This window comes from Myiozetetes cayanensis, unplaced genomic scaffold (genome assembly GCF_022539395.1).
Source record: "Myiozetetes cayanensis isolate MyiCay16 unplaced genomic scaffold, myiCay2020 scf3, whole genome shotgun sequence".
Taxonomy (NCBI): Eukaryota; Metazoa; Chordata; class Aves; order Passeriformes; family Tyrannidae; genus Myiozetetes; species Myiozetetes cayanensis.
The window spans coordinates 6,263,127-6,287,514 of record NW_026087521.1 but is presented as its reverse complement, the minus strand read 5'-3'; the positions used below and the strand labels follow the sequence as shown (position 1 = coordinate 6,287,514).

Genomic DNA, 24,388 nt, shown 5'->3' with positions numbered 1-24,388 from the left:
TAGGTACAGTTCCTCATGTCTTGGCTTTTCTTGGATTCTGGCTGACAAATAAACTTCCTCGGGGAGGAAATGCAGAAGGTGTTAACACACCTGGGTCACCGTGTATTTAACTTGCCTTCTTAGAAAAGTTGCTTGGATTGAATTGAATTGAAAATAATTCTGAAAATATATTAATATATTATTAATATATTAAGTTTTTATGGTATTAGCGTGGTTTAGTTTAGCCCTGGCTTGGTAAGATATGTTTCTTATAACTAGGTTTGCTGTAGATGTTTGGGTTCACACGTTGGAGGTACATGTGTGTACCTAAATACCTAAATTGAAGTGCTGTTATACATAACATCGCACTACAATCCAAAACATTCTAATTTAATGTTTCTGACGTTTAGGTCTCTGCTCCCTGTTACCAATCCCTTGCAAAAATTAGACACCCAGCTGCTTATTCACCCTTCTGCACCTGCACGAAGAAGCCCCAGTTTCTGAGACACCTTTTTTCTTTGGCCTTGACATTTCACATGTGTTGAAAACAAGGGCCTTCTGGAGCTTGGTAAAAGACAATAAACACAGAGAGGATTCTTTGCTTGGAATTTATGTGCTATTTTCCAGACTAACAGTTCAGAAATGTCAGATTTAGTCTGACTCCTGACCTTGCTGACAGCGGTTGCATGCTCAGCGCTTTGATACGAAGACGCTTGGCCTGGTGCCAGAGGAAGGATTTAGAATCCTGGATTTGGCTTCCAGTGCTGTAGATCAAAGTCTTACTTCATGCAAGAGAAACTGGGGGTGAAAAGAAAGTTTAATTAACTAAACTACAGTTTTTTCTAAGTAGATTTGGCTTTTTATACCCTTTTGTGGTGCAGCAGAGCTGAGACTGGAGCTGTTTCCTGCTCTGAGGTGTCTGGCAAAAGCAAGGGAATTTCTCCAGGAAGGGTATTGCTCCAAGGGGACACTGTCAGGAGAGCAGAGTGCTTGGAGAGGAAGGAACTTGCTGACATGGCCTGTGAGGGAGGGTGGGGTGTCCACGATCTGGGACACACGAGGGTTTTGTCCAGCCCTCATTTGTAGTGGAAGGGGCAGTGAGTGATGCCCAATTGCCTCACAGCTCAGAGGGCACCACGCTGATTTTAAGAACATGATCCAAGAGCAGCTGGAGAAAGAAGTAATTGAATTTGGACAAGCAAAATATGACTTCTGCTCCAGACCTTGTGCTAATCTTAATTCACGACCTTATCTTGTAACTCACAAGCATTTTTGGCCTTTTTGCTGATAAGGCTTCTTGCTGCCTGCCTGTGCTGGAGAAGTGCCCTTGCTCCCTGGGCAACCCCTTCAGATCTCTGGGAAGCAGCCAAGGAGCTCTGCAAGTCCCCCTCGAGCTCTGCTCATCACCTTTCCCACCTCTGAGCTGCCAGAATTTATTTCATCCACGTGCCTTGGTATCTTCCAGTGCAAATCAACCCAGGTGGGGCAAACTTGGGGCAGCTCTTCAGGTGACTATAACTGAAAGTGCAAGAATAGGAGGGCATCGTTTAGAGAATTATAGAATGGTTTGGGTTGGAAGGGGCCCTAAAGATCATCTTATTCCAACCCTCTGCCATGGGCAGGGACACCTTGCACTAGACCATGTTGCTCCAAGCCCTGTCCAACCTGGCCTTGAACACTTCCAGGGAACTATTGATCTGTGGTGTCCCCTCTGTACACCACGTCAATCCAATGAGCCTTTTGGTTTACGACAAGTGCGTCAGAATTTTTATTTCATTTAGGGTTGTCTGTCCCGTGCAAAGATATAGAATGAATCTTTGAAGTGACCTCTAAAGGCTAGGACGGAAAGCGTGCCTGAGCATCAGCTTCTGAGGAGCCAGATTTATGTGCTGTTTGCCCTCTGTGTAAGGAACTTGCCCAAATGCTACATTGCAAAACCATTTTATTTTAATACGAAATAGTTGCAGCGAGGCTGAACAGCTGATGGACCTCCAAGAGCACCTGACCTACAAAACCAGATTGCTGCAGTTAGTTTAGGTAATCAAAGAAAAATTATGATGAGAGTTTGTGCATTGCTTCTTGACTATTTTTTCTAGTTTCTCTCTTGATATACTTTTTGGCTGATGCTCTATTAATGTAAGGTTATTAATAATCTTAATATACTCATTATAGTTAGATGAAATTAATAGTAATATAAAAATCTACACGATTGTTTTTAAAGTTTGACATCCTTTTTCCATGCAAAATAAACCAGCAAATCAGAGCTCACATGGGAAGTCATTGGTAAAGCTGATGAAGACATGGATTTTACTTTTATTTTTGAAATGAAGATTAAATTAGGGCAAAACCATGTTTGGGTTTGCACTGTGTTGTTTCTGTGGCTCAGAAATTCTGCCAATGTGTGTGTGGCTGTGGTTTGCAGGACTGGGAAGCTGTTCAGGGATGGTTTTTCTTTATTCCAGGACACACACAGACCCAGGGAGTGTTTTATTGTGCACGCTATTTATTCTGGATGAGGAATGCACAGGGGACAGTTACACATTTAGTCACCTACCAGTGACACCCCACCCATCAAAGGGTACCGACACAAGACTGAAACCGAGGCAGTAGGCCAAGCTGCCCAGGAAAAGCACCAGGAAGGGATGAGGGCTGCAGAATGCCGAGGTGAATCTGTCCAGTTGCTTCAAATGAACTTATTTCTCTTCAAATGAAGCAAATTATTTCTCTCACAGCCCCTGTGCAATCAAACAAGAGGTACTGACAAGGCCACTGGGACCGTTGGTGGCACTTTGATCAAATCACTGAGGTTCTAGTGGTTTCAGGCAGTTAAAAATGTCCTGGGATCCTGCTGGGCCTGGGCTAAGGGCAGCAGAAGGCTCAGGTGCAGGAAAAGCTGGTCAAATGCCCCAGGCACCCCTAGAGAGATGTGCTTTCAGAAAAACACCCGTATGGAGACAGGAGCCACCCCCTGGAGGGAGATCTTGCCCTGCTTGGTCTGCGACAGCCACTGCCCCCATTTAAAACGCTAGAAAATGGGTAAAAGCTTTTAAATGTAATCACTCAGCTGTTTAAAACCACTCCCAAAGTGGTGCCACATTCATTAAAATGCTTTTCAAGGTGGGAGCTGCAGGTCTGTAGCCCTAGAAGTGCTGTAGTGTGGATGGTGCAGGGAACATGACAAGGACTGTGGGACAGGGAGCTCCTGAGTCTTGCAATGCCAGAGCCATGGAAGGGTTTTGTAACACCTAAGCCAAGGAAAAACTTGGAAACTGTTTCTGTTCCTAAGGGTCCAAAGGGAGTAATTCTGAAGCCAATGGAGAAAGGCCTGTGCCTACAATCCTCTTTTAGGCCGAGAGCTGAAAAACCTGACAGGCTGGCATTTAGTATTAATTGCATCACATCACAGTATTAATTTCACAAGTGCTTAAAGAATCTACTGTCCCTCCATTCATGATGATTCGTCACTTGAAAGTCTGGTGAGGTCACTCTTGTGTGGTTAGTTTGAAAGAACAGGCACAGATATGCATTTCACATGCAGCCTTATTCAGTCAATTTAAAAAAGACCAAAGCTCAATATCCATGCAGTGGCCTGGTGGACACCTTGCAGATGTCCCTTTCATCAAGAACTGATTCCCCCACTCATACATCCCTAAAACCTGGATCCTGTTGGCAGTGCAGTATAAATGTGTGTTTCAGGCACAGAAATCCGTCCTCAGGTTGTGGAAAAAAAACAACTCCAGGTCACTTAAGGCTATTGAGAAATTTTGGTTGTTCCTCGCCTCTTGGTAAAAGTGTTTCTCCACCAATCTTCGGACCTTTTTTCTCCTGGAAACATGAATCATGGAGAAAAGAAGTTAAGCATGTGGGTAGATGTCCCCCAAACACTTCTCTGACAGAAGTTATGGTAAGATGATTAAATATTGACAAGACACTCTAGGGACCTTGACATTTCGAATTCTTACAGCTTTGTTCACAAGCAAATTCCCTGGTTAAATGAAACAAAGCTTTGAGAACAGAAAGTGAAGAGGAGGAAGTCCACTAAAAACACAGCCTGCAGGTCCCTGTGTGCCCCTGACAAAATGCAGAGCTGCTTGGCTTTGCCAGGAGCTCATAAGGACAGGGAAGCAAAGCGGGGGACAAAAGTACCAAGGGGAACAGCCAGAGCGCTGAGGTGCTCAGGAACTGCTGCTCACACTTACCTTTAACATCCCATCTCGCTCCCACTTGTAGAGGCCACAGGTACTGAAAGATGAAGATGGCAGGTGAGGATCACTGTGGTGTGCGTTTGCTGCACAGTATGAGGGAGTATAAAACTGTGCCCACACCCTGCCCACACTGCCTGGCACAAAGGTTAATGTTCCCGGTTTAGGACGTGGTTATGAGACTCACAACATGTTATTTGTGAATGGACAGTACAAAAGTCCCAGCCACTGTTTCATGAGGTTTCTTTCTTACCTGCAGTGCTTTTTTGGGAGCCTGTCAAGGGAGATAGCTCTGCTTCCACAAGGACATTTGAAAAATCGCTTGATGGCATCATGCCAGTGGTAGTCGTGCTTTTCCTGCACACACGTCTCCAGAGGCTTGAAATAGGTGTAATTACACTGTCAGAGAGGAGAGAGAGAGGTGTGAGTGCTTCACCAGGGTGTGAGACCTGTTCTGTGACCAGCAACAGCTGAATGTTCAGAGGGAAGCATCCCTATCTTCTCCCATTCCGAGGAGCCCACCAGTCAGACCTTTCACAGGATCACAGAATATCTTGAGTTGGAAGGGACCCACAAGGATCATCGAGTCCAACTCCTTGCCCTGCCCAGGACCATCCCCCAGAGTCATCCCGTGTGCCTGAGAGTATCATCCAGACACTGCTTGAACTCTGCTGTGATCACTGCCCTGGGGAGGCTGTTCCAGTGCCCAACCACCCTCTGGGGAAGAACCTTTTTCTAATATCCAACCTAAACCTCCCCTGACACATTCAGGCTATTTCCTCAGGTCCTGTCACTGGTCACCAGCCCAGGCTTCATCACTGCTCCTTCTAATGCCATCCTTCCTTTGCCACCACCCTGTGGCCCTGCTCCCAGCACCTCATGGGGCACACAGTGGCCCTCTGTGCAGACCCCAAACTGACAGGGAAGGCAGCAAAAGGGAAAGTTCAGCAGGGGCTGAAATTCCAGGAATGGGAGGCAACACTTCCCTTCCCCTCAGCACATTTGGGGCAGTCACAAAGCTCCCCTCCCCTTCCTGATGGCAAAGTCCCTGGAAATGCAGATGGAGGATTCCCACCCACTGTTAATGTTTTCAAATCACTTTGCCTATTTTGTTGTGTAAGGTGGGGAACTGTCCTGGTACGAAGCACTTCATGGAAGAAACTGAGAAATCTTTTCAGGACACCAATGCCCAAGGAACCCACCCACCGGCACAAACACAAGGTTGAGATGTTCAGTACAGCACTAAAGCCTGCCTTGCCATGTCTTAACCAGTACTGCTCTCAGCAAGAGGAACAAGGAACAAAATCATCTCCATCTGATCCCTGTGCTGGATCACAGCCAAGAGAGTGACAGATGGGAGTCTGCAGGATACCCAGCATCATTTTGTACCATCCATGCTCCACTCCACTGCTGCTACCCTGGCTCCCCTTCCCTCACCGTTTTACACGTCACAACTCGACATTTCACTGCTTTGATGTTCCTCATCTTCTCTTCCAGTTCTTCCTTCTTCACCAGTGGCTGAAAGTATTGCTCCTGCAGATCAGCCTCAGCCTGGGGGGCACAAAAAGAGGGTTGTGGGGAGACAAAGACAGGAGAAGCCACTCCATAAATGGCCTTAGGGCAAATTATTACCAGGCCTTCTTGAAACAGACTGCAATCTGTGAGCAGAGAAACACCAAACCTCTCTTGCTTCAAATAACCCACACTGTAAACACGCTACACCAACACTGCAATGAGCCCCCTCTGAGATGTACGAGTGGGCAGGTTTAACAACAGCATAAAGTACAGAAATAAGGACGTGCCCATGAGGACAGTGCAGAGAGGGGGCAGGTAGGAGGCAGATGTAACGAATGGAACTGGTTTTTACCCAAAACATTACTCCTCCTCAGACCTTAAAACAACTATGACTTCATACCAGTACAACATGTCCAACACAAGGGCCTGTGTCTTGTGTATCCCTGGGAACATGCTCAGCAAAGACTCCAATGGGAGACTGAGCTCCTCAGGGCAATTACTGGCATTTCACAGGCTCCATGACTGACATGAGTCACAAAATGACTAATTCTGTTTTAAAGCAGAACAATTTCTATGATCACCCACTAATCAAGAAACTTCATTGATTCTTTCAAACACAGGAAAAAAAAAAAACACCTAATGGCAACTTGACCTTATTATGGCTCTGGCAATAGTGCTGACTTGCAGGCACTGTGCCCTGTGTGCTCAGAGAGACACGACCCTGCTCATCGGGAGGATCTGGTGCCTGTGACATGTGTGGGTGTCCATTTCTTGCTGAAATCACTATGAGGAGTCCAGTCAGCTCCCTAGTTCTGAGCCCTCAGTCACGGCTGGATTGAGGCCATACCTCTTTCAGGACATCTGTGTACTTGGACTTGGCACTCAGGATTTTCTGGAACTCTTCTGACTCCAGATAGGCCAGCTGCTCACGCCGTTTCTTTTGGGCAGGTTCCAGCTCATCCACATCTAGGGAGACAAAAAGGTTCAGTCCTACAAAACAAGGTTGTGATCTCTAAGCATGATCACTGCGGGAGATTTTGGAAGTCTCAGGTCTCTCAGGCAGATGTTCAGGTCAAACAGCAGCCTTTTGTAGTTCAAGAACATGAAGCCAAGTTCAAATATGGCTTCAGAAAAAAAGAAAAGCATTTTTTTTAAACAATATTGCATCTTCTCTCAAAGTACTGTCCTAGGAATTTTCACATTACTCCCAGGAGAACAAGCAGTGTTGCCTCACTCACTGATGGAGAAGCTTTAAAGGGAATTAAGCAATTCATCCAAGATCACACAGTAAATCACCAGCAGGCAAACTGAAGTTCTCACAGAAAACTAAGACACCTTCCCAGGTGGGATTATTTCTTGGTTTCCCTTGGTTATGTCAGCCACAAATTGCAGATGGTCAATGCCAGAAGCGAATAGAGATGAGGACAGGGAGCTACCAGAGATTACATCTCGCACTCTCTCCACAGGGTTAGAAGTTGTTTAGTCTTTGCAGCAAATCCCTGAAGTTTCAAACAGACCTAACTTGGCCCCTCATTAACACAGCAATTAAGTCCTTAATCCAGCAACTGCTGCTCTGTTCAGAAAGACAGAAGCACATTTTTTCCGTTCTCAAGCTAACATTACATACCATTCTCTGCTTCTGCACCTTGTGGCTGAGCAACATTTTTCTCAACTCTTTCAACAATTTCTAGGACATCACCAGCATCAGCCCGTTTCCTCTTGACACTGTTTGGGTCTGTTTTAGGCAGAATCTGTCCTTTTGCTCGCAGTCGGTGGATTGCAGCCAGCTGGAAAACAGGAAAGAGCAAGGAAAGTGTTGGTGACCTGTCTGGCTCCCATGTTCCTACTCCCAGAAGAAGCAGAGGAAGGCTGTCAAAACTGAGGAGACAAAATCCAGTGGCCTGAGCACGGAGCTGGCTGGAGAGGCCCAGCAAAATTCTCAGCTCTGCTGTACATCTAATTCACCACATCACCCAACATCTCATGACTTCCCAAACCATAAAATCACTCCTCCACAGGTGTTAACAGGTCTGGCATCTCTGTAGCTGTGCTTTACCTGCTTCACAACTCAGTAAGTTTTCCAGAGAAATCAAACCCCTTGAGATTTCTACATAAATTGACAATAATTTGGAACCAGTAGAAAATTGAATACAACTATTACTTTTCATACTCCCAGAATGCTAAGTCTCCTTACTTCTTTCTGGAAGACAAAGGTTTCTTTGACAAACTTGTGAGCAGAGTTTTGCCACGGAAAGATGCAGTCTGTTCTGGCTAGAAACCAAAATTATCCAAACTCATGGCACAACACAGCTAAACCAGTTTAGTTCACTGTTGCTTACCTGGAAAACAACCACAATACACTGCACTAGCAATGCCAAAGAGCAAACAGGCAGAGTTTAGCACTCCAGGGATTTTCAGGACAGATCCCTTGCCTTAAGGGATTGACTAAAGGCAAGATGGTAGCATGGCCTTTGGCACTAACAGCTATCAGGAACCACAGGTTTACTCGTGTGCTGGAACATAGGCCAGTGTGACCCCAAAAATCACAAGCTTCACTATCATCAGAACTGAGCTGCCCCATATCCGACCAAAGACTCTTCTACTACCACAAACCAGATTTCCCTTAACCCCTCCTTCTTAATACTGAAAAGATCCAAAGAGCTGGTACCTTTTTGGCTTCAGCCAAGCTGTCCAGCTTTGGTCTTGGAGGAGGTGGAGACCTGTCAAAGAAGAGGATATCTTCTCCTTCCGAGAAGCCAGTGCCCAGCCTGGGCCTTTGAGGAGTGGACATTTTTGCATCTTTGGGAAACTCTGCCCCAGCCACTGGGGAATGGAGGGAGGTCTGCCTGGAGGAGGACGGGACAGCAGCACTGCTGGCTTTACTTGTGCTCTGGAGAAACCTTCCAAGACAAGAACAATTCATTCAATTAGGGACACAAGCCAAAGAGCCAAAAAGGTTTAAGAAACAAATAGGAGGGGATGCAGACTGTGATTTTTCACTAATTGGCCTTTTATTGCTAAAAGAAACATACAGTAACTTAGGAATTCAGGAGAGGAAAACAAGGCTGGTAAAGAACTCGCTGGGTTGCTGAAATCAAGAGTGACTTGAAGAAGCCACCAGAAGGAGTGAATGACCAATTGCTTCCCAAACTAAAATCAGAGAGAGAGGCATCAAAGAAAGTTGGGACATGGGAAGTGGAAGCACTTGGAAAAATGGGCTTCTTTGCAGAACAGGTAGTTAAGCAGGGGGTTCTATGTCCCAGGAGCCACATAAGTGTTTGTTTATGTAGGTCACAATAGAGGTTGAACAGTTTCATGGGGAAAAAATTCCTTCAGAACTATTATAACAGACACCACCTTTAGCTTGGAAAGTCCCTGAAAGGCTCACTGTTGTAGGCTGAAAGAATATATGAGGGAAATATCATCATAATTGTGCCTATTATTCTCCTTTGGATTCTGTTTTGGCTCCTCTTGAGCCTTTTGAGGCTACTTGGCTACATCAGTCTCAGCCTCAACCAGGGTGGCTCTTCTGAAGTTCTTCTTAGGTTTGTTAATAAGATATGAACAAAACACTTGGCAAATCTTAAGGTTCAGAAGACCCTTGCAAGCCAGCAATGAACAGAACCAGGACTCCTGATTCCAGTTTCTTACTCTAATCAGCCTCCTCTCATCATGCCTTCCAGCTGCTGGGGACTGTGCTGGAACATTTGGTTCTCCACTGAATACTAGAGTATTTCTATTTAAATGAAGTTTCTGTTAAAACACTGTTATACCTGGGGCTACAATGACAGAACCTTTCCTGTGAAAGCCTTACCGCCTCTGAATCTCTTCAGATCGCTTTTTTCTGGCCTCCAGCAATTTCTGTTTCTGTTGTTTGAGCAGTGCTGAAGCAGAGATCGACTGGAAATTGGCCCCTTGCTTCTTTTCAGCATCTGGGAAAAAAACCCCAGTAAAGCAACAAACCAAAATAAAAAGCCACTAATGTTTGTTCAGAGGGTGTAGAGTGATTTCAGGAGTGGATTTTCCTTTAGGCTAAAGGACAATACCTGCTTTGGTCCAGTGTTTGCAGAGGTTTCGTGCTCCAAAAGTGGGCTGTGCCAGCAGTTCCTTGAACTCCTCAGAACATTGCATGGGTCTCTTTGCTGCACCTGGAGTGGAAGGGGCAGAAACACAACAGATTTGGAGCCAGGAAGGGAAGCAGGCCTGGCTTTAGAGATGTAGAGTCATCTAGGTTGGAAGAAACCCCTGTGGGTCACCTGAGTGAGCACCTCCCAAAGCAAGGCCCACCTCTAAATTAGTTGCCTGAGGCCTTGTCTTCACAAAGCACATCACAAAGACATTTCTACCCTGTCAGCAATTTCATCAGTTGGTTTCTCATCCGCCTTGGGCTGTCTGTGTTACTCTCACTGTTCCCACTTTTAGAATGCTTGAAAGTCCTGAAGCCTCCACACCTTATCCCTGGATCCTGAAAGCTGCTACGGACATACACTGTGTGGTCTGAAATGGAGGCAACTGATGGAACTGCAAGATTTAAATAAGGTGTGTAAGTGGCACCTAGAAGGCAGTTTGAATAATCTGTCACCTGCTCTCCAGTGAGCATGAAGAGGGTATAATATTAAGTGCTTTACAGAAACAAAACAGAGGCAGAGAAGACTGGTGACATCCCAAAGGGCTATGGAAGGAACATGCTTTGAGGATCACAAAACAAAAGGACTAGAAACAGGGTGGTTTCTCCCCTGCATTGCAGACCAGACTGATTTATACTTAGTATTCCTTGGAAGCTTTCAAGGTCGACAGAAGTAATTTATTTTAATCAAATAAAATAAATCCTCTAGTTCAAAGTTCTTAAAACTTCCAATTCCCATTAATTCGGACAGATCTTCTGTCACTGTCCAAAGACAGAGCAGGGGACTTAATTCGTGGGCACTGATGAAAAAAGATTCATGGAGCTACACAGTTGCTTGGTTACATTTGCCCTGCAGTTGTGATCTCAGGAGGGAAGAGGGGTTTTGATCAACTGAGAAATGAGCCAGCAAAGGGCTGGTTCATTCAGTGACTACCAGGTCCTGGGACACATCTACACACTGAGATGGAAATGTGTAAAGCAGGGAGAGACTACATGGGTAAGTGGGTACCAATTTTCTGCTTGGTTTCCTGGACAATTGCATCAGCTCCTCTCACGACCAGGTTGGAGAGAGTGGTTTGAATCTTCTTTTTCGGCATCGCAGCTGCTGCACTGCAAAGAGGAAACAGAACCAGAACATCGGAGTTTTTCCACGCTTAGAGCAAGGACAGGAGCCTGAATTCTACCCCAGTGCTTCAACAGCACTCCAGCCACCCTAAAGCATCATCTGTCTGTCTCTGAAAGGATGTGGACCTAAATCCAAATTCCAGCACCATGTTTAGGATCTCCCATTTCTCCCCGTGTTGAAATATTTATTTCCTATGCATTGAGAGAAAACTAAATATAGATGATAGCTAAGCTTTGCTCACAGTTAGTTCCAGGGATGGAAAGGAGGTTGGAATTGCTTCATTTCTGTAGAGTCCCACCAGAGGTATTAGAGGGCAGTGATAAGGGAATAAAAGCTGTGTCCAAGCACAGGGCTTGATCCAGCTGTGCCTCATCTTTCCACACCTGTCTTCAGGGGATTTGGATAAAGGACCTGGCCCCTCCATGCTAGCTATGAGATGCACACTGATCTTGGTCACTCCTGTCTCTTTGTTAACACATAGTGACACTCTATTATTTCAGTCAAGGGAGAGAGGAGGGAATACAGAATACACTGTGTCTGGGATTAAATGCAGTGAGCCGTAACAAAATACAGTTACACTGAAAAACACCCCTCTGGGAGACTCAAATGCTTGGGATCTCATGGTAAAATTAATTTCATCTACTGAAACCCAATGCTGCCTGGCTTCATATCATAGTATTAACTTAGAGGTAGGAACCCCCCTTACCACATCTTAGCAATGACTTAAAATTTTCCTATCAAACAGCAGCTCTGTTGCCCCGCAGAGCCAGGAGGACTATGCCAAATGTGGGGCAGTTACTCCTATTTGGTGAATGCAGTCAAGGCAAAGGGTTCTCTAACTAAATAGACCTCCCTAGAGACAGCTTCAAGTTCCCTTGGGAGGGAAATTCTGTTCAAAAGCAAGAGAAATAAGTGGTTTATCTTACACTGAGGCTGCATATGCTGCTGAAGAGACTCCCCCATAGTAAAACCCGTCCTGACACAGTTTCTCCTTCAAAGTGGGATTTTTCCGACTGACTCTTCTGGGAATGCGGCCGCCAGAGAAGGTGGACTGCAGATCCGCCCGCTTCGAGCTGAGCTTCTTGTACTGGGATTGTATGTGGTACTGACAATATTCACAGTCATTCTGGAAAGAAATGGGAGAAGCCTGTTACAGAACACCAGCAACTACAATTTACTTCATTCCTCTCACCCACTCATGCATCATTCTGTGGCTAAACCAAAGTAACTGCAGTACTCCAGCATCTGACCACCTAATCCAACATATGCCCACACTCCAGCAATGAAAAACAAAGCTAAAATTGCCCACACTAATCACTGGAAACAACCCTGTGCCTCAAGGAATTTTAAGGCTGCTTCTTGGCTGAAGTCAACTCACACAGCATCCAGGACCTCTTGCCCAGATTCTGTATTCTTGACTCTCAGCTATATGCAATTCTATGCACTGTATGCATAGGCACTTCCTGGAGTGGGTCTGCAATCACAACCTTGTTTTGCCACAAGTACCTTCTGTATTTGTCTTCCTCACAATCCACACACTTTGAGCTCTTCCCCAGGTCTTCATTCCTTCATTTTTCTCCTCCTTTTAAGTGCCACTCTACTAACCATAACCCTTCTGACTCAGACAGGATCCCTTTCAGGTATCACAGCATCACCATAGCCATGAAGTGACATAATCCACACGTCCTTTAAACTAGTACAAGCCAGTACTGTCCTAAGAGAAGGTTCCCAACACCTTTTCCTCTCATGTCCAGTGCCCCACATTCAGGCATAATTATTCTGACAGCTTGCAGGCACACTGGACCAGGGAACTCACTGGGTTAAAAAAACCATCCCGAAAAACAGCCATTCCCAAGAAAAATCTCCTGCTGTTTTACCTTGGATGAGTTCTCTAGTGCAGTACACTGGAGCAAAGCAGAGTGAAAGGGTGTGGCAGTCATGGGTCCTTTCACTGCAGCACCAGCTTTGCATTTAGGGAACTCCCCTGCTGCTGCTCAGTGCCAGCACAGAAGCAGCTTCTCTTGGTTTAATTTCTCACTTTCTCCACCCACTTCAGTTAGTCAAGAGCCAGAAACAAGTCAAAAAGTCAGAGCATCAGTACAAAATCAGCAGCCACATTTTCACCAACAGCTTAAGGATGTCCTGAGGATGTACTTAAGGATGTAAGGATGTACTGAGATACAGACCAGGTTCACAATCTGGGCACAAGGATCACCGTTCTTCTTCCTGGCTTTGCAGGTGCCCATGTCGAGAGCTTCCCCCATGAGCAGGATCTTCTGGGGATGATCCACAGACAAACACACCTAGAAAGAAATCAGAACATGCCTTGAGGAGGACTGGATGGGATTCTCTCTGGACAGGACAAGGGGGAATGGCTTCAGACTGAAAGAGAGCAGGTTTAGAATGGATATTAGGAGAAATTTCTTTACTGTGACAGTGGTGAGGCACTGGCACAGATTATCCAGAGAAACTGTGGATGTCCCATCCCTGGAAGTGTTCAGGGCCAGGTTGGATGGGGCTCTGATTAACCTGGCCTCATGGACTGAGAGCAGGGGTGTTGCAACTAGATGATCTTTAAGGTCCCTTTCAACCCAGGCCATTCTATGATTCCAGATGTCACTGGTTTGGCTCTGGCCTAATTTGGTACCTCTGGTATTAACAATGCAGTCTTAAGATGCAGGCCTAGTTTAAGAAAGCCATGTGTCCTATTCAGACTGAGAAAAGGCTCAGTTAAAAAGAAGAAAAGGGAATTTCTCACGGAGAGATTAAAGACATTGGATTTCTATGCTCAGTGCCTCAGGAAACCAAGGACAAGCAGAGGCAGATCTCGCTGTGCTGTAAGTGCTCCTGTAGAGCCACTGGGCTCTGACGCCATCATGGCACTCACATCAGGCAGTGGATGGGAGCAAGAGTTGTAAAGAGCTCTCTCTCCTTCCCACATGTCTAGGTTCCATCAAAACTGACTCCTGTGCAAGAAGAATGACAACCAGAGATACCAGGAATTGTGTCTGTAGCCAAGAAACACTTTGAGAAATCAGTTTTAATGTAGCTCTAAATGTGAACATTTTAGCTAAGCAGAGCCATTCTTGACAGTTAAATACATTCCTTCCATTAAATCTGGTGTGCCTTTCTGCTCACCAGCAGGACTTTCTACTGCTTATTCAAGTTAATTTAAGCAATTATGTAGCTTAATAGACAATTAATGAGATCCTCAATTTTTCTATTTGGAGAATTTAAAATGCAAAATACTACATGATCAGCTACTAGACTGAAATTCCCCTTGATAGAAGTCAGTGAAAATGGTTTCCATTCCACTGTAATTAATATGGTATTAAAAATATATTAATTTATTAGCAAAATCAAGCCACCTTAAATGTTTTCATATGTACAGAAAGGTAATTCATCATGTTATGCATTTATAACTATTCAATTAAACAAGTGAACTACTATGTAACAACTGACATGCACTTTCATAATACATTATTTGTTTAATAAATCAAATATTGCTTCTTTATCAGTTGAGATTTTGGAATCACATCTCGTGCTTTAATTAGAAGAGAGAAATGAGCTTCTCCACCTTTTTCAGCTTTGAGAGACCTCCAGGCTGAAATAGGTGCTGCACTGAAGTAGCTAAATAAACTGAAATGAAATGAACATACACACCCTACATTTGTGGAAGAGCCAACTGCTACAGAGAGGAGATTAAACACTGGAATAAACTCTGGGTTTAGGTGCTTAATACAGGAGCAAATACACACCATGCAACTCCCTGAACGCAATTCAAACTGTTGGGCACACTGTTGCAATTTCAACCTTAACACGTGTCATAAAGCTAACTCTCAGCCAGACACGAAAAGGTTCAGCTATGGGTTTTTATCTACAGCTGATGGGGAAGTGAAAAATCCTCTCACCTCGTCTGAGCCTTCTTTAGGTTTCATAGGGTTGGCATTGAGCAGCCCAATGACTGTGCCCTGGTCTGTCTTCCAGTGCTCCTTGTGGACTTCACCGAACAGGAAGAGCGAGACGCACTCGTTGAGATCCCGCAGGTCGTTCAGCCGCCATATACTGAAGGTTCTGCCCTGGAACAGATGTCCCCTTTCCTTTCAGCCCTTGCTACAGGGACACTGACTGCACTCCCTCTTGCTGTTGCTTTAAAAGAGTTACTCTGATTTCCCCCCTCCAAGGTTTTCCTGGTGTAGAAAAGCACAGTTTGTAACCCCAGTAGAGGTTAGAGTATCTCCAGCTGTGCCACGCTGCCAGTTCTGGGATTCTTCAAGGCCAAAACAACACAATATTACTGCTACCACCAACCTTTCTGATATTAAAGCTGGACAGCACACTTGCTTGCTGAATAAAGATGTTTTACCCCACTGAACAGACAAAACTGAGGCATATCCAGATCAGCTTTACCAGTGACTTTCTAGAGGATATATACACCACATAGAGAAACAATGGGAACAGAATGTGTTGGCACATTTGAAACAAGAGGCCATTGAGAAAGTTTGAGTCGCAGTCCCTTTTTCCACACTGGAATTTAACATAGAGCAGAGGCTGAACATATTTAAGACATATTTATGCTACGGTTACATGAGCCAGTGCTGCTGTCTGGGGCAGTTGCACCAGAAAAGTTAAGGACTTACCCTTAGGACTAAAAGCAGCATTGCTGCATGAAACCAGACGAGCCAAGATCTTTCTTACAGCAGCTTTTCATTAACTACACGAAGTTGAACACCTAATTAGTTTCTCAGGAAAGACCACCAGCATTTCACTTGAACTGGACAAGCAATATAACAAAGTTACTTACATTATTTGCACTCTGAGGAGTGACCTTCTTCACTATGACTCCAAATGTTACCCAGTCTATTTCCTCCAGATTTTCTGCAGCAAGTTTGCTCTTCAGCTGGGACAGTCGGATGAGTTTCCTGTTGGCCATCTTCCTGTTCATTTCAGCTGAGGACACCCGGGGTTTTCTACATCAAGTGAAAGCATGTAAGAGAGAGCACATCCATTGGCATAAATGGACAACAGAAACCATCCAGGTGTTCTCCTTAGGAGACTACAGCTTGCTGCAAAATGCCTCTGTGCCTTACTTCCCTTGAAACAAAACCCCTTGTTCAGAGCACTGTACAAATATCAGAAAGTTACTGATCAGGCTGTTTTTTGTCCAAACACCTGCACTGCAACTCAGCCCAGAGCCTGCACTAACTCTGCTCATTTCAGGAATGACCAAGTATGGCTGACTGAGCTGGGAATCCAGCACGGGCTCTGGTGAGGAGACACCATGAGGATTCAGAGTCCTCTTGTGGCCACACTGAGTATGGGGATGGCTGAGGATGAGTGGCTCCCGAGGCTTCTCCTTGTGGAGCAAAAACTTACTCAAATGGAGCACAGTTGGGCTTTGCACATGCCCACTGCTCCACCACTGAGGATATCCCAGGGAAGGCAGAGCTAATGAAATTACAGCTTTTTTGTTAGAAAAGAGCAAAGGTGAAACCAGAAATGTGGTACTAAGCCAAAAGTCAATGTTGCCTAATTACTGATCAACCAGCCAGTGCTGTGGCTTTGTGTTACATCCCCTAGTGACAAGTGACTAATCTGATATGGTTAAACCATGTACATTGCTTTTTCTCTCCTATTACTAGAGGGGTTGACCCCAGGCAGTGCTCAGAGCTGGGCTGCTGACCTTAATCTCAGTCCTGAGAAGGTTTCCACAGACACTGGCTGAGTTGTTGCACTGGAGCATGCAGGCACATGAGAAGTCTTCTCTCTGACCACCTTACTGGGTGTGTTCCCTGTGGCAGATTGGAGAGGCTGGAATGCCATGCTGAGGACTTGCCGTGGAGGAGGATTCTTGTTGTCTTTAGCAGAAAAAAAAAAAAAAAAAGGCATAGCACCCATTAGAAAGAATACAATAATTAACTGTAATAATCTCTGTGCTGCTGTGACCAGACCACTACTGGAGCACTGAATACTGTTAAACTATCGTGGATGTGTTCACAACACTGCTGGGAACTATAAGCTTTCAACAAAAGCCTGGTGGGTTCCAGTGAAAGGCAGACTGAGAATGGTACCTGCTGAGGATGCTTTTGATTTCTGGAGTCCTCGCTTGGCTGTTGGCAAAGGATTGCCCAGCTGGGCTGAGAAACATGGTGATTCTTGCACCTTCTGAACTTTCCTTTCCTTTAAGGGTAGACAAGGAGATTTACCTGGCCAAGAAAACAAAAAACACTGTGAGTTCTCAGGATCTGGACTTAGACTCTAAATATTGCTCCAAACTCTGTAATTCTTGAATAACAAGTCCAAGTCAGGGTCCCACATGTAAACCCTTCAGCTAAGTTGTCAGCATCTGAAATGCAACATGGATGGAAAAGTCCAAATGACTCTTCCCCATGACAACCTAAAACTTTGGATGTCACCGCAACCTCAAAGCTGTGCAAAGTAGAAACATCCCCCTGCTTTGCAATTTTCCCATGTAGTGTCATTACTACACCCAGCACGCTACAGCAACAAACACAGCTGTATTTACCAGGTGTACCAACATCTGCCAATAAAAAGGGACACTTCCAGAAGAGCCTGGAGCACTTACTCATGAAAGCTGTCCAATGCAGAATTAATGCATGGTGCAGACACCAACACTGATTTAGTCTGTAGGAGCAGGAAACCCGGGTGGTAATACACCAGACCAACATTCCTCCTTGCTGCTCAGTGCCCCACTTCAGAATTATTTGGAGTCCTGCCTATAAATTGCACGTTGGTAAGCCAACAAATCATAAATCCATTTAATTAGTCTCATTACCAGGGGTTTTCTTCTCAGGGCCTGAACTGGATTGCTGCCCAATTGCAGTCTTCTGCAACTGCTCCTGTAATGTCTTCATCTGTTCTTGCAATTTTCTCAGCTCAGCTAGGAAAGAAAGAAGAAAAAGGATAATAAAGAAGACAGCAGGAAGCCAGTGCAAAGAGGGATTTATGAGATCCCTGGAAGTCTGGCAGTTTTACTACATCATGGGAACTTAGAAAACAAAGACTCAAGCCACAATAGAGATTTTACTTGGTTCTACACAGCTCACAGTGAAGGGAAACTTTTCCACACAGCCTGGAGCTAGCTCCTCTCCTATAAATATTTTACTTGATCATGGTATGCTCCTTGCCGCGTTGTGTAAAACTTTCCTACCAAGCATAAGACAATTTAATGGCTGATGGTTGCACTCCTTAGCATTACAAAATACTTCTGACATAATCAAATATGTGGCCTGGACACAGGAAAGCTCAGAGGTCAGCTCTGCTTCCATACTGACTGGCATGGCAGAATGTCCTACCAATAAACCCTGAGGGGGAAGGGACTGCTGTGTTGGTCAAAGATGTCAGGATAACAGCCCAGAAGACTGAAGCAACATTGCTCTTCATGAGACAAGGCACAGGTACACATGCAATCTTCCCTATCCTGTTCACCAGAGCTAGGTTAGTCTCCCTGGCTTACTTAAGTCTTCTGTCTTTATTTTGGGAGAACAGGTTTGGTGAGCTTGGCAACTGGGCACTGAAAGCTGGACTTAGAAGCTTTCACGAGAACTTTCTGATTTCTCCTCTGGGTGCCATCCTACTCTAAGAAGCAGCAGGCCCCACCTTCTGCCCATTAGCCCTCCAGAGACAATATATCCAACAAAGAGATCAAAGGTGCTGATCAAACCTTGCAGTTCTTCATTGGTTTTCTCCTTTGCCTGACTGGGAGCTGAACTGGGGACAGCTTCCTCTGCCTCCTCCTCTTCCAGCAGGTCATCTACATCTCCAAACAGCGCAGCCAGGTTCTCCTTCTGCTCATCAATCGTGCTGTCCTCAGCACTGACCTCCTCGGTGTAGGACGCATCATCTTCTGCATCAAACAGCTCATCGTATTCATCTGGCTCTCCCCCCTCATCCTCGGGGGCATCTTCCTCCCCAGGAGGATTCCTCTCCTCAGTTGCTTCACTCTCTTCCAGGAGGGAAGCCAACAGATCCAAGTCATCATCAGCTAAGGCAAAAATTAAACTCAGAGTTATTCACGCCCGGTTAGAAGAAAACTGCCAAGGAATAAAAGGATCCAAGACACTCTAACTAAAAGCTAATGACAGCTGAAACTAAACTGGAGCAGCGAGCTCAGAGCAGCATTTATAAAAACCACTTCAGCTTTGGCTAAAGGAAGACAGAGCAGCTTCCTGCTGTCCGGTCGGGTGGAAATGTGGTTGCAGACACTCATCCTGTGATACAGCCTGGCCAGTCAGCAGAAAACTTGCCAGATCACTCAGCACTGATTTTTCCTCCTATGCAGCTGCTTGTACAGTACTGTTACAAAGAACTGGAACCTGTAAAGGTGCAGCCAACACCCATGTGGCTTTTGCCAACTGAAGGGGAAGAGGAAAGGCAGGCAACAAAGTATCTTCTCAGATATAGCTTGCTCATGGAAGAACACGGAGAACAAAGAAATATGGACCAAATGGGTGAATAATGGAAAAAAGAGCATCACGTACAGAGAGAGAAATGGGACAGACAGAGCAAATCTAAAATTCTAAGCTGAAATTCTAAGCAAAGGAACTGATTTAGCCTTTGCTGCTGAGGAAAGCACCAAAGCAGGGAAGGGACAGAGCAGCCTCTCGAGAAAGTGACAAGAAGGAAGGTCACTGCAAATGAAGTCAGTGCAACGTAAAGTCTTTTGCTAAAAGGTTTACCAAGTCTTCTGAACACTTGAACTTATTAACTAAGATACTGGATCAGAAGACAAGTTTCCTACTGAAAGTAAAAGAGTATTTTCCCCCTTACCGTCCATGATTTCACCAGGATTTCTTCAAGAGTCCCCAAGGAAAAATATTCTGTTATGGGGACAACAAAAGTGATACCGTTAAAGCACATATGGTTTATCTAGAAATACATATTGTGCTCAGGCTCCTTCTTTGAGGATTTTCAAACCACCAGATTGGTATAGTTTACAGCTGCAGATGTGAAGTCCACTAAATTTAAGACCATCATGTACATCTACATGTAAAGTCTGACCCATGCTGAACTCGCTGCAGCATAGGGGCACTGCTTTTAGAAAAAAGCCCATAACAGATACAGAATTCAAGAAACCCCAACCACAGTAATAAACATTTCCACCTCACCAGTCGTGCACCGTAATGCAATTAGCATTTAACTAGTTATTTAAATTTTTAATGGTTATTATTCTTAAAAGTGCTATATTCTACATTCCTCACAGCTCCTCCGTTTCATGGACAAGTGCCCATAAAAAAACCCAATCACCCTAGGAGGACATAAATGGCCGCGAGAGGTTTCAATGAGAAAAGATGGGAAATCCACTTTGCGAGGTCGGAGGGCTCACAAACCCAAACCCTAACTGTGCTTACGGGTCTTCCTGCCGCCGAGACTTTTGTTCCGCCCGTAAAACTCCGCTTTTGATAGAATATTCAACAAAACTCGCGGGGTTCGCGCGAACACGGCCAGCGCCCCCCGCGGATCCCGCGCCTTTTCCCTCACGGTTCCTCTCTCTCCCCGCTCGGCCGCCCCCGCACCCAGCGGAGCCCCGACCTCCTCTCGGGCTCCCCCCGCGGCTCCCCGACCCTCTGACGGCAGGATCCGTCCCCTCAGGATCGCTCCCCGTGCCCCCGATCCCCCCGTTCCCCTCACACATCCCCCCTTTCCCCTCACACATCCCCCCGATCACATACACACCCCGATCCCCCTTTCCCTCACACATTCCCCCGATCCCCTGTTCCCTCACACATTCCCCGTTCCCCTCACATCCCCCTTTCCCTCACACATCCCCCGATCCCCCCGTTCCCCTCACACATCCCCCTTTCCCCTCACACATTCCCCTGATCCCCTCCCCTCATCCCCCTTTCCCCTCACACATCCCCCTGATCCCCTCACACATCCCCCTTTCCCTCACATCCCCCTGTTCCCCTCACACATCCCCCCGATCCCCCCTTTCCCCTCACACATCCCCGCTCACCGCCGCGCGCGCTCCCCGGCACCCGCCAAAATTCCAACATGGTCACGCCCCCCTCCTCCCCCCGCGCATGCGCGCCCGCGCCATCCCCGGTACTGGCAGAGGCGGTGCCGCCCGCCGCCATCTTGGTTGTGGGCAGGCGAGGATGCCCCAAGGTAGGGGGGCTGGGTGACGTCACTGGCGTGATGTCATATCGCGAGTGACGTCATCGTCACGCAGTGCCCTTGGCTCTGGGCGAGCCCGCTCAGCAGCAAAGAGCTGCCCGTGTCTGGGCAGGGCGGCCTCGGGGAAGGGTCACAGCAGTCGCCATCCTCACCTGGATAACCTAAATAATGTCAGCCCTGGTGTTAAAGCAGTAAATTCAGTCCCGGTTACTGTCACGTGCAGCGGGCAGGATTCTGTGGCCTGGTTCACTGTTTCTTGGGTACAATTCTGTAAAAAAATAATGTTTTGGAGTATGTACAAGTTCGTTGCTCTAGTCCCTCACTCCGTGCATCACTTAGAAAGAATTCAGGAAGAGTATCTTCACTTCAGGAAGAATTTCTTCAATTTGGGATGAATTTCTTCACTGAAAGGGTGGTCAAACATTGGAATGGTCTGCCTGGGGAAGTGGTAGAGTCACCATCCCTGGAAGCATTCAAGAAACAACTGGACGTGGCACTTACGGTTTAGTTGACAAGGTGATGCTGAGTCAAAGATTGAACTCAGTGATCTTGGAGGACTTTTCCAACCTTAATGATACTATGACATCACCCCGAAATTGCCCCCAAACCATACGGATTTGAGCTCAGATCCTGAGGCTCTTGCACTAAATACACTCTGCAGGATGATGTCCAATGAGAGCATGTAATTGGTATTCAAAGGCCAGCAGTACCTGTACTGGGTTAGGAAAGATGAATTAAGGACAGAAATTCTGTGGTAGCTGAAGGAATCAAGAAGTTCCAGCAGACAACACAGAAAAAACTCAGGGAGAGATGCTCCACTGAGCAGCTGAGATGCTCTGCTGAATAGTTGTCATCCAAGCCATCTGGCATGTGCCACATTAGACTTTCTTGGTTTCTGATTTTCTATGAAACTTCACATTCCTAGCCCAGGCATGCTGGGCTGCCTCAGTCTGAGTGCACCTGGCTGTGATGCTCGTGCAGGGGTGTTCCAGGGGGGCTGGAGCAATGAGCAATGACAGGAGCTGGGGAGCAGTGTGTGCACCAAGGGGGCTCCTCTGTACTGCTGCTTATCCATAATGGAAACAAGGAAATGCCTTGTGGCCCATCTTGGCATGAGCGTGAACCTGTGGGCAGACATCAGGATGCTGTAATTCCTATCTTCCCTTCCTCGGCTTCTAACTGCTAGTGTGGCCCGGGCTAATCACAGAGTTACACCAAGTCCCCCCACTCTCCATCTAACAGGAGTAATGAAGTAATGAGCTTGTCTGCCCCTGTGACTTGGTTTGCCAACCCAGAGATAACCTTGTGGTTCAGAAATCTCAGTTCCACCCCACAGAACTGTTCTGCCCCTTCCTAGACTGGACTTTAAATCTGAAATGGAAATAAATGCTTCTGGCTCCTGTTCCACATCAAGTCAGGGTACTGACTGTGGGACATGCTGCTACACTAAGAATGTCCTTTGTTAAAACAGCGGACAAGAAGTATTTCATGAACCCTCAGCAGGTTTGCTGGTGACACCAAGCTGTGTGGTGAGGGAGACACGCTGGAGGGACGGGATGCCATCCAAAGAGAACTGGACAGGCTTGAGAGGTGGGACCATGCAAACCTCATGATTCTGTGACTCTGTGTAGTGTTCAGTCACCTTAAAACACAAGTAAATGTTACCTTTCATACAAGGGAAAACAAAGGGGATGGACTCTTAAACCTGTGCTAATGAGCATCTGCTGGCCGTGGTCCCTTGTCATGGCAGCTCATCTACCCTCTGGATTGCAGTTAATGATGACAACAGGAAAATAATCCTCCCTGTTGTATGAACAGGTCTCAGTGTATTGGGATTTTATCCTTTGGAGTTCCTTGTCCCTGCTGATTTGTACTATAGACCTACTATATTATCTTCCTCTGAAGACCTACTTCAGCTAATGCCCATGTTTTCCTGTTACTATTCCTGTGCTAAGGTCCCCTCTCCTTCTGAAACCTCTTAAAATTTTAAATTTTGACTCAATGAATGCATAAGTAATTCCTCCTTTGGCCTTTCACGTGGATTTTCTGTGTTTTCATTAAGGTGAATGCTCCTCAGATTAAATCAGCTCTATTATCATTCTATTAGTTTGCTTTTGGCCCAGTAGCATTTCCATCAGGTTTTGGATCACTGAAGAATCCATAACTGTCACAAAGCTTCCATAATAAAACTGGAGTCAGGGTAAAAAAGCCCATAAATCCTACTGTCACAAGGAACCAATTAAAAGCCAATAAAATATTGCATCTGCTGGGAGTGCTTGTAATTGATGAAGAAGGTTGCAAGGAGGCTGATGAATATCTCTTCACAAAAGATTTTAGTCTGCTCTTGCTTTACCTGAAATTATGGATGAAGCTATATATGAGCTGTAAGAGAAAATAAGAATCCAGAGTCTACAAGAGATAATTAGAACAACAGTGACGACGAGTAAAATAAAAAAAAAAATCACTTTAATTACAATGGAAAAAAGGGATTGTTCCTCCAGGTATTGGTAGCTGAGAATTCACTGACAGTATGACATGAAAAATATGCTGAAGGAAGGTTTTTTGGGCTCAAGAAACAGGTATTTTTGTTGTGTATATTTTAATAATATTCATCTGTTGAGAGCAAAACATAAATTTTACACTATTGAGGCCTTTGTTTTGAATTAATCAGCTCTAGAGTAGTTTCTATTTCAGGTTTGAAGCAAAATAATGACTAAAATATTAACTCACCAAACTTTTAATTTCTAATTCCGTTATAGATTTGTTCAGCTTGTTTTCTGCTCTGTGATTCAGATCTTCATCCACAGCACCATTTGAAGCAGCACTCATTTATGGAAGTGGGCTGACAGAATTTGTCACACACAAATTCTGAACACTGGAAGTGCTTACCCAGAGAGGTTGTGGAATCTCCTTCCCTGGAGATATTCAAAAGCCACCTGGACACAATCCTGAGCACCCTGCTCCAGGATGACTCTGCTTGAGCAGGGAGGTCTGACTAGGTGACCTCCAGAGGTCCCTTTGCAGCACAGCAGTGGCAACTGCTGTCTCCATTTCTGGTGCACGTGGAAAACAGAAACACCAGATTTTAGGACTAAAACTCTTGTTAAGAAGTAATAAAATGATATTAAAATGTTGAGTTTTCATGTTCAGGTTGTGTGCCCATCCTACCCTGCTCCTTCTGAACACCCAGCTCAGGATTTTGGCACTCAGAAGGAAGTGGAGTGTTGCCTCTCAGTGACCCCAACAAACCTACCACAGAACAAGAGGGCACAGATTAAACTACTGGATTGTAATGAGTCCAGG

At 45.6% G+C, this 24,388-nt stretch overlaps 1 protein-coding gene across 1 annotated transcript; it reads right to left on the bottom strand.

Annotated features, from left to right (window-relative positions):
* Positions 1-2,492: 2,492 nt before the first annotated feature.
* Positions 2,493-19,785, bottom strand: MCM10 (minichromosome maintenance 10 replication initiation factor). Its single transcript, XM_050324266.1, has 19 exons — positions 19,739-19,785; positions 18,633-18,953; positions 17,745-17,849; positions 17,020-17,154; positions 16,632-16,806; positions 15,753-15,918; positions 14,860-15,027; positions 13,135-13,251; positions 11,875-12,074; positions 10,832-10,932; positions 9,743-9,844; positions 9,511-9,628; positions 8,365-8,596; positions 7,324-7,483; positions 6,544-6,662; positions 5,619-5,732; positions 4,435-4,580; positions 4,179-4,221; positions 2,493-3,804 (listed from the first exon to the last, which is right to left on the bottom strand). Exons 1-19 carry the CDS (start codon positions 19,743-19,745, stop codon positions 3,721-3,723), a joined length of 2,613 nt encoding a protein of 870 aa, XP_050180223.1. The 5' UTR covers positions 19,746-19,785; the 3' UTR covers positions 2,493-3,720.
* Positions 19,786-24,388: the final 4,603 nt, after the last annotated feature.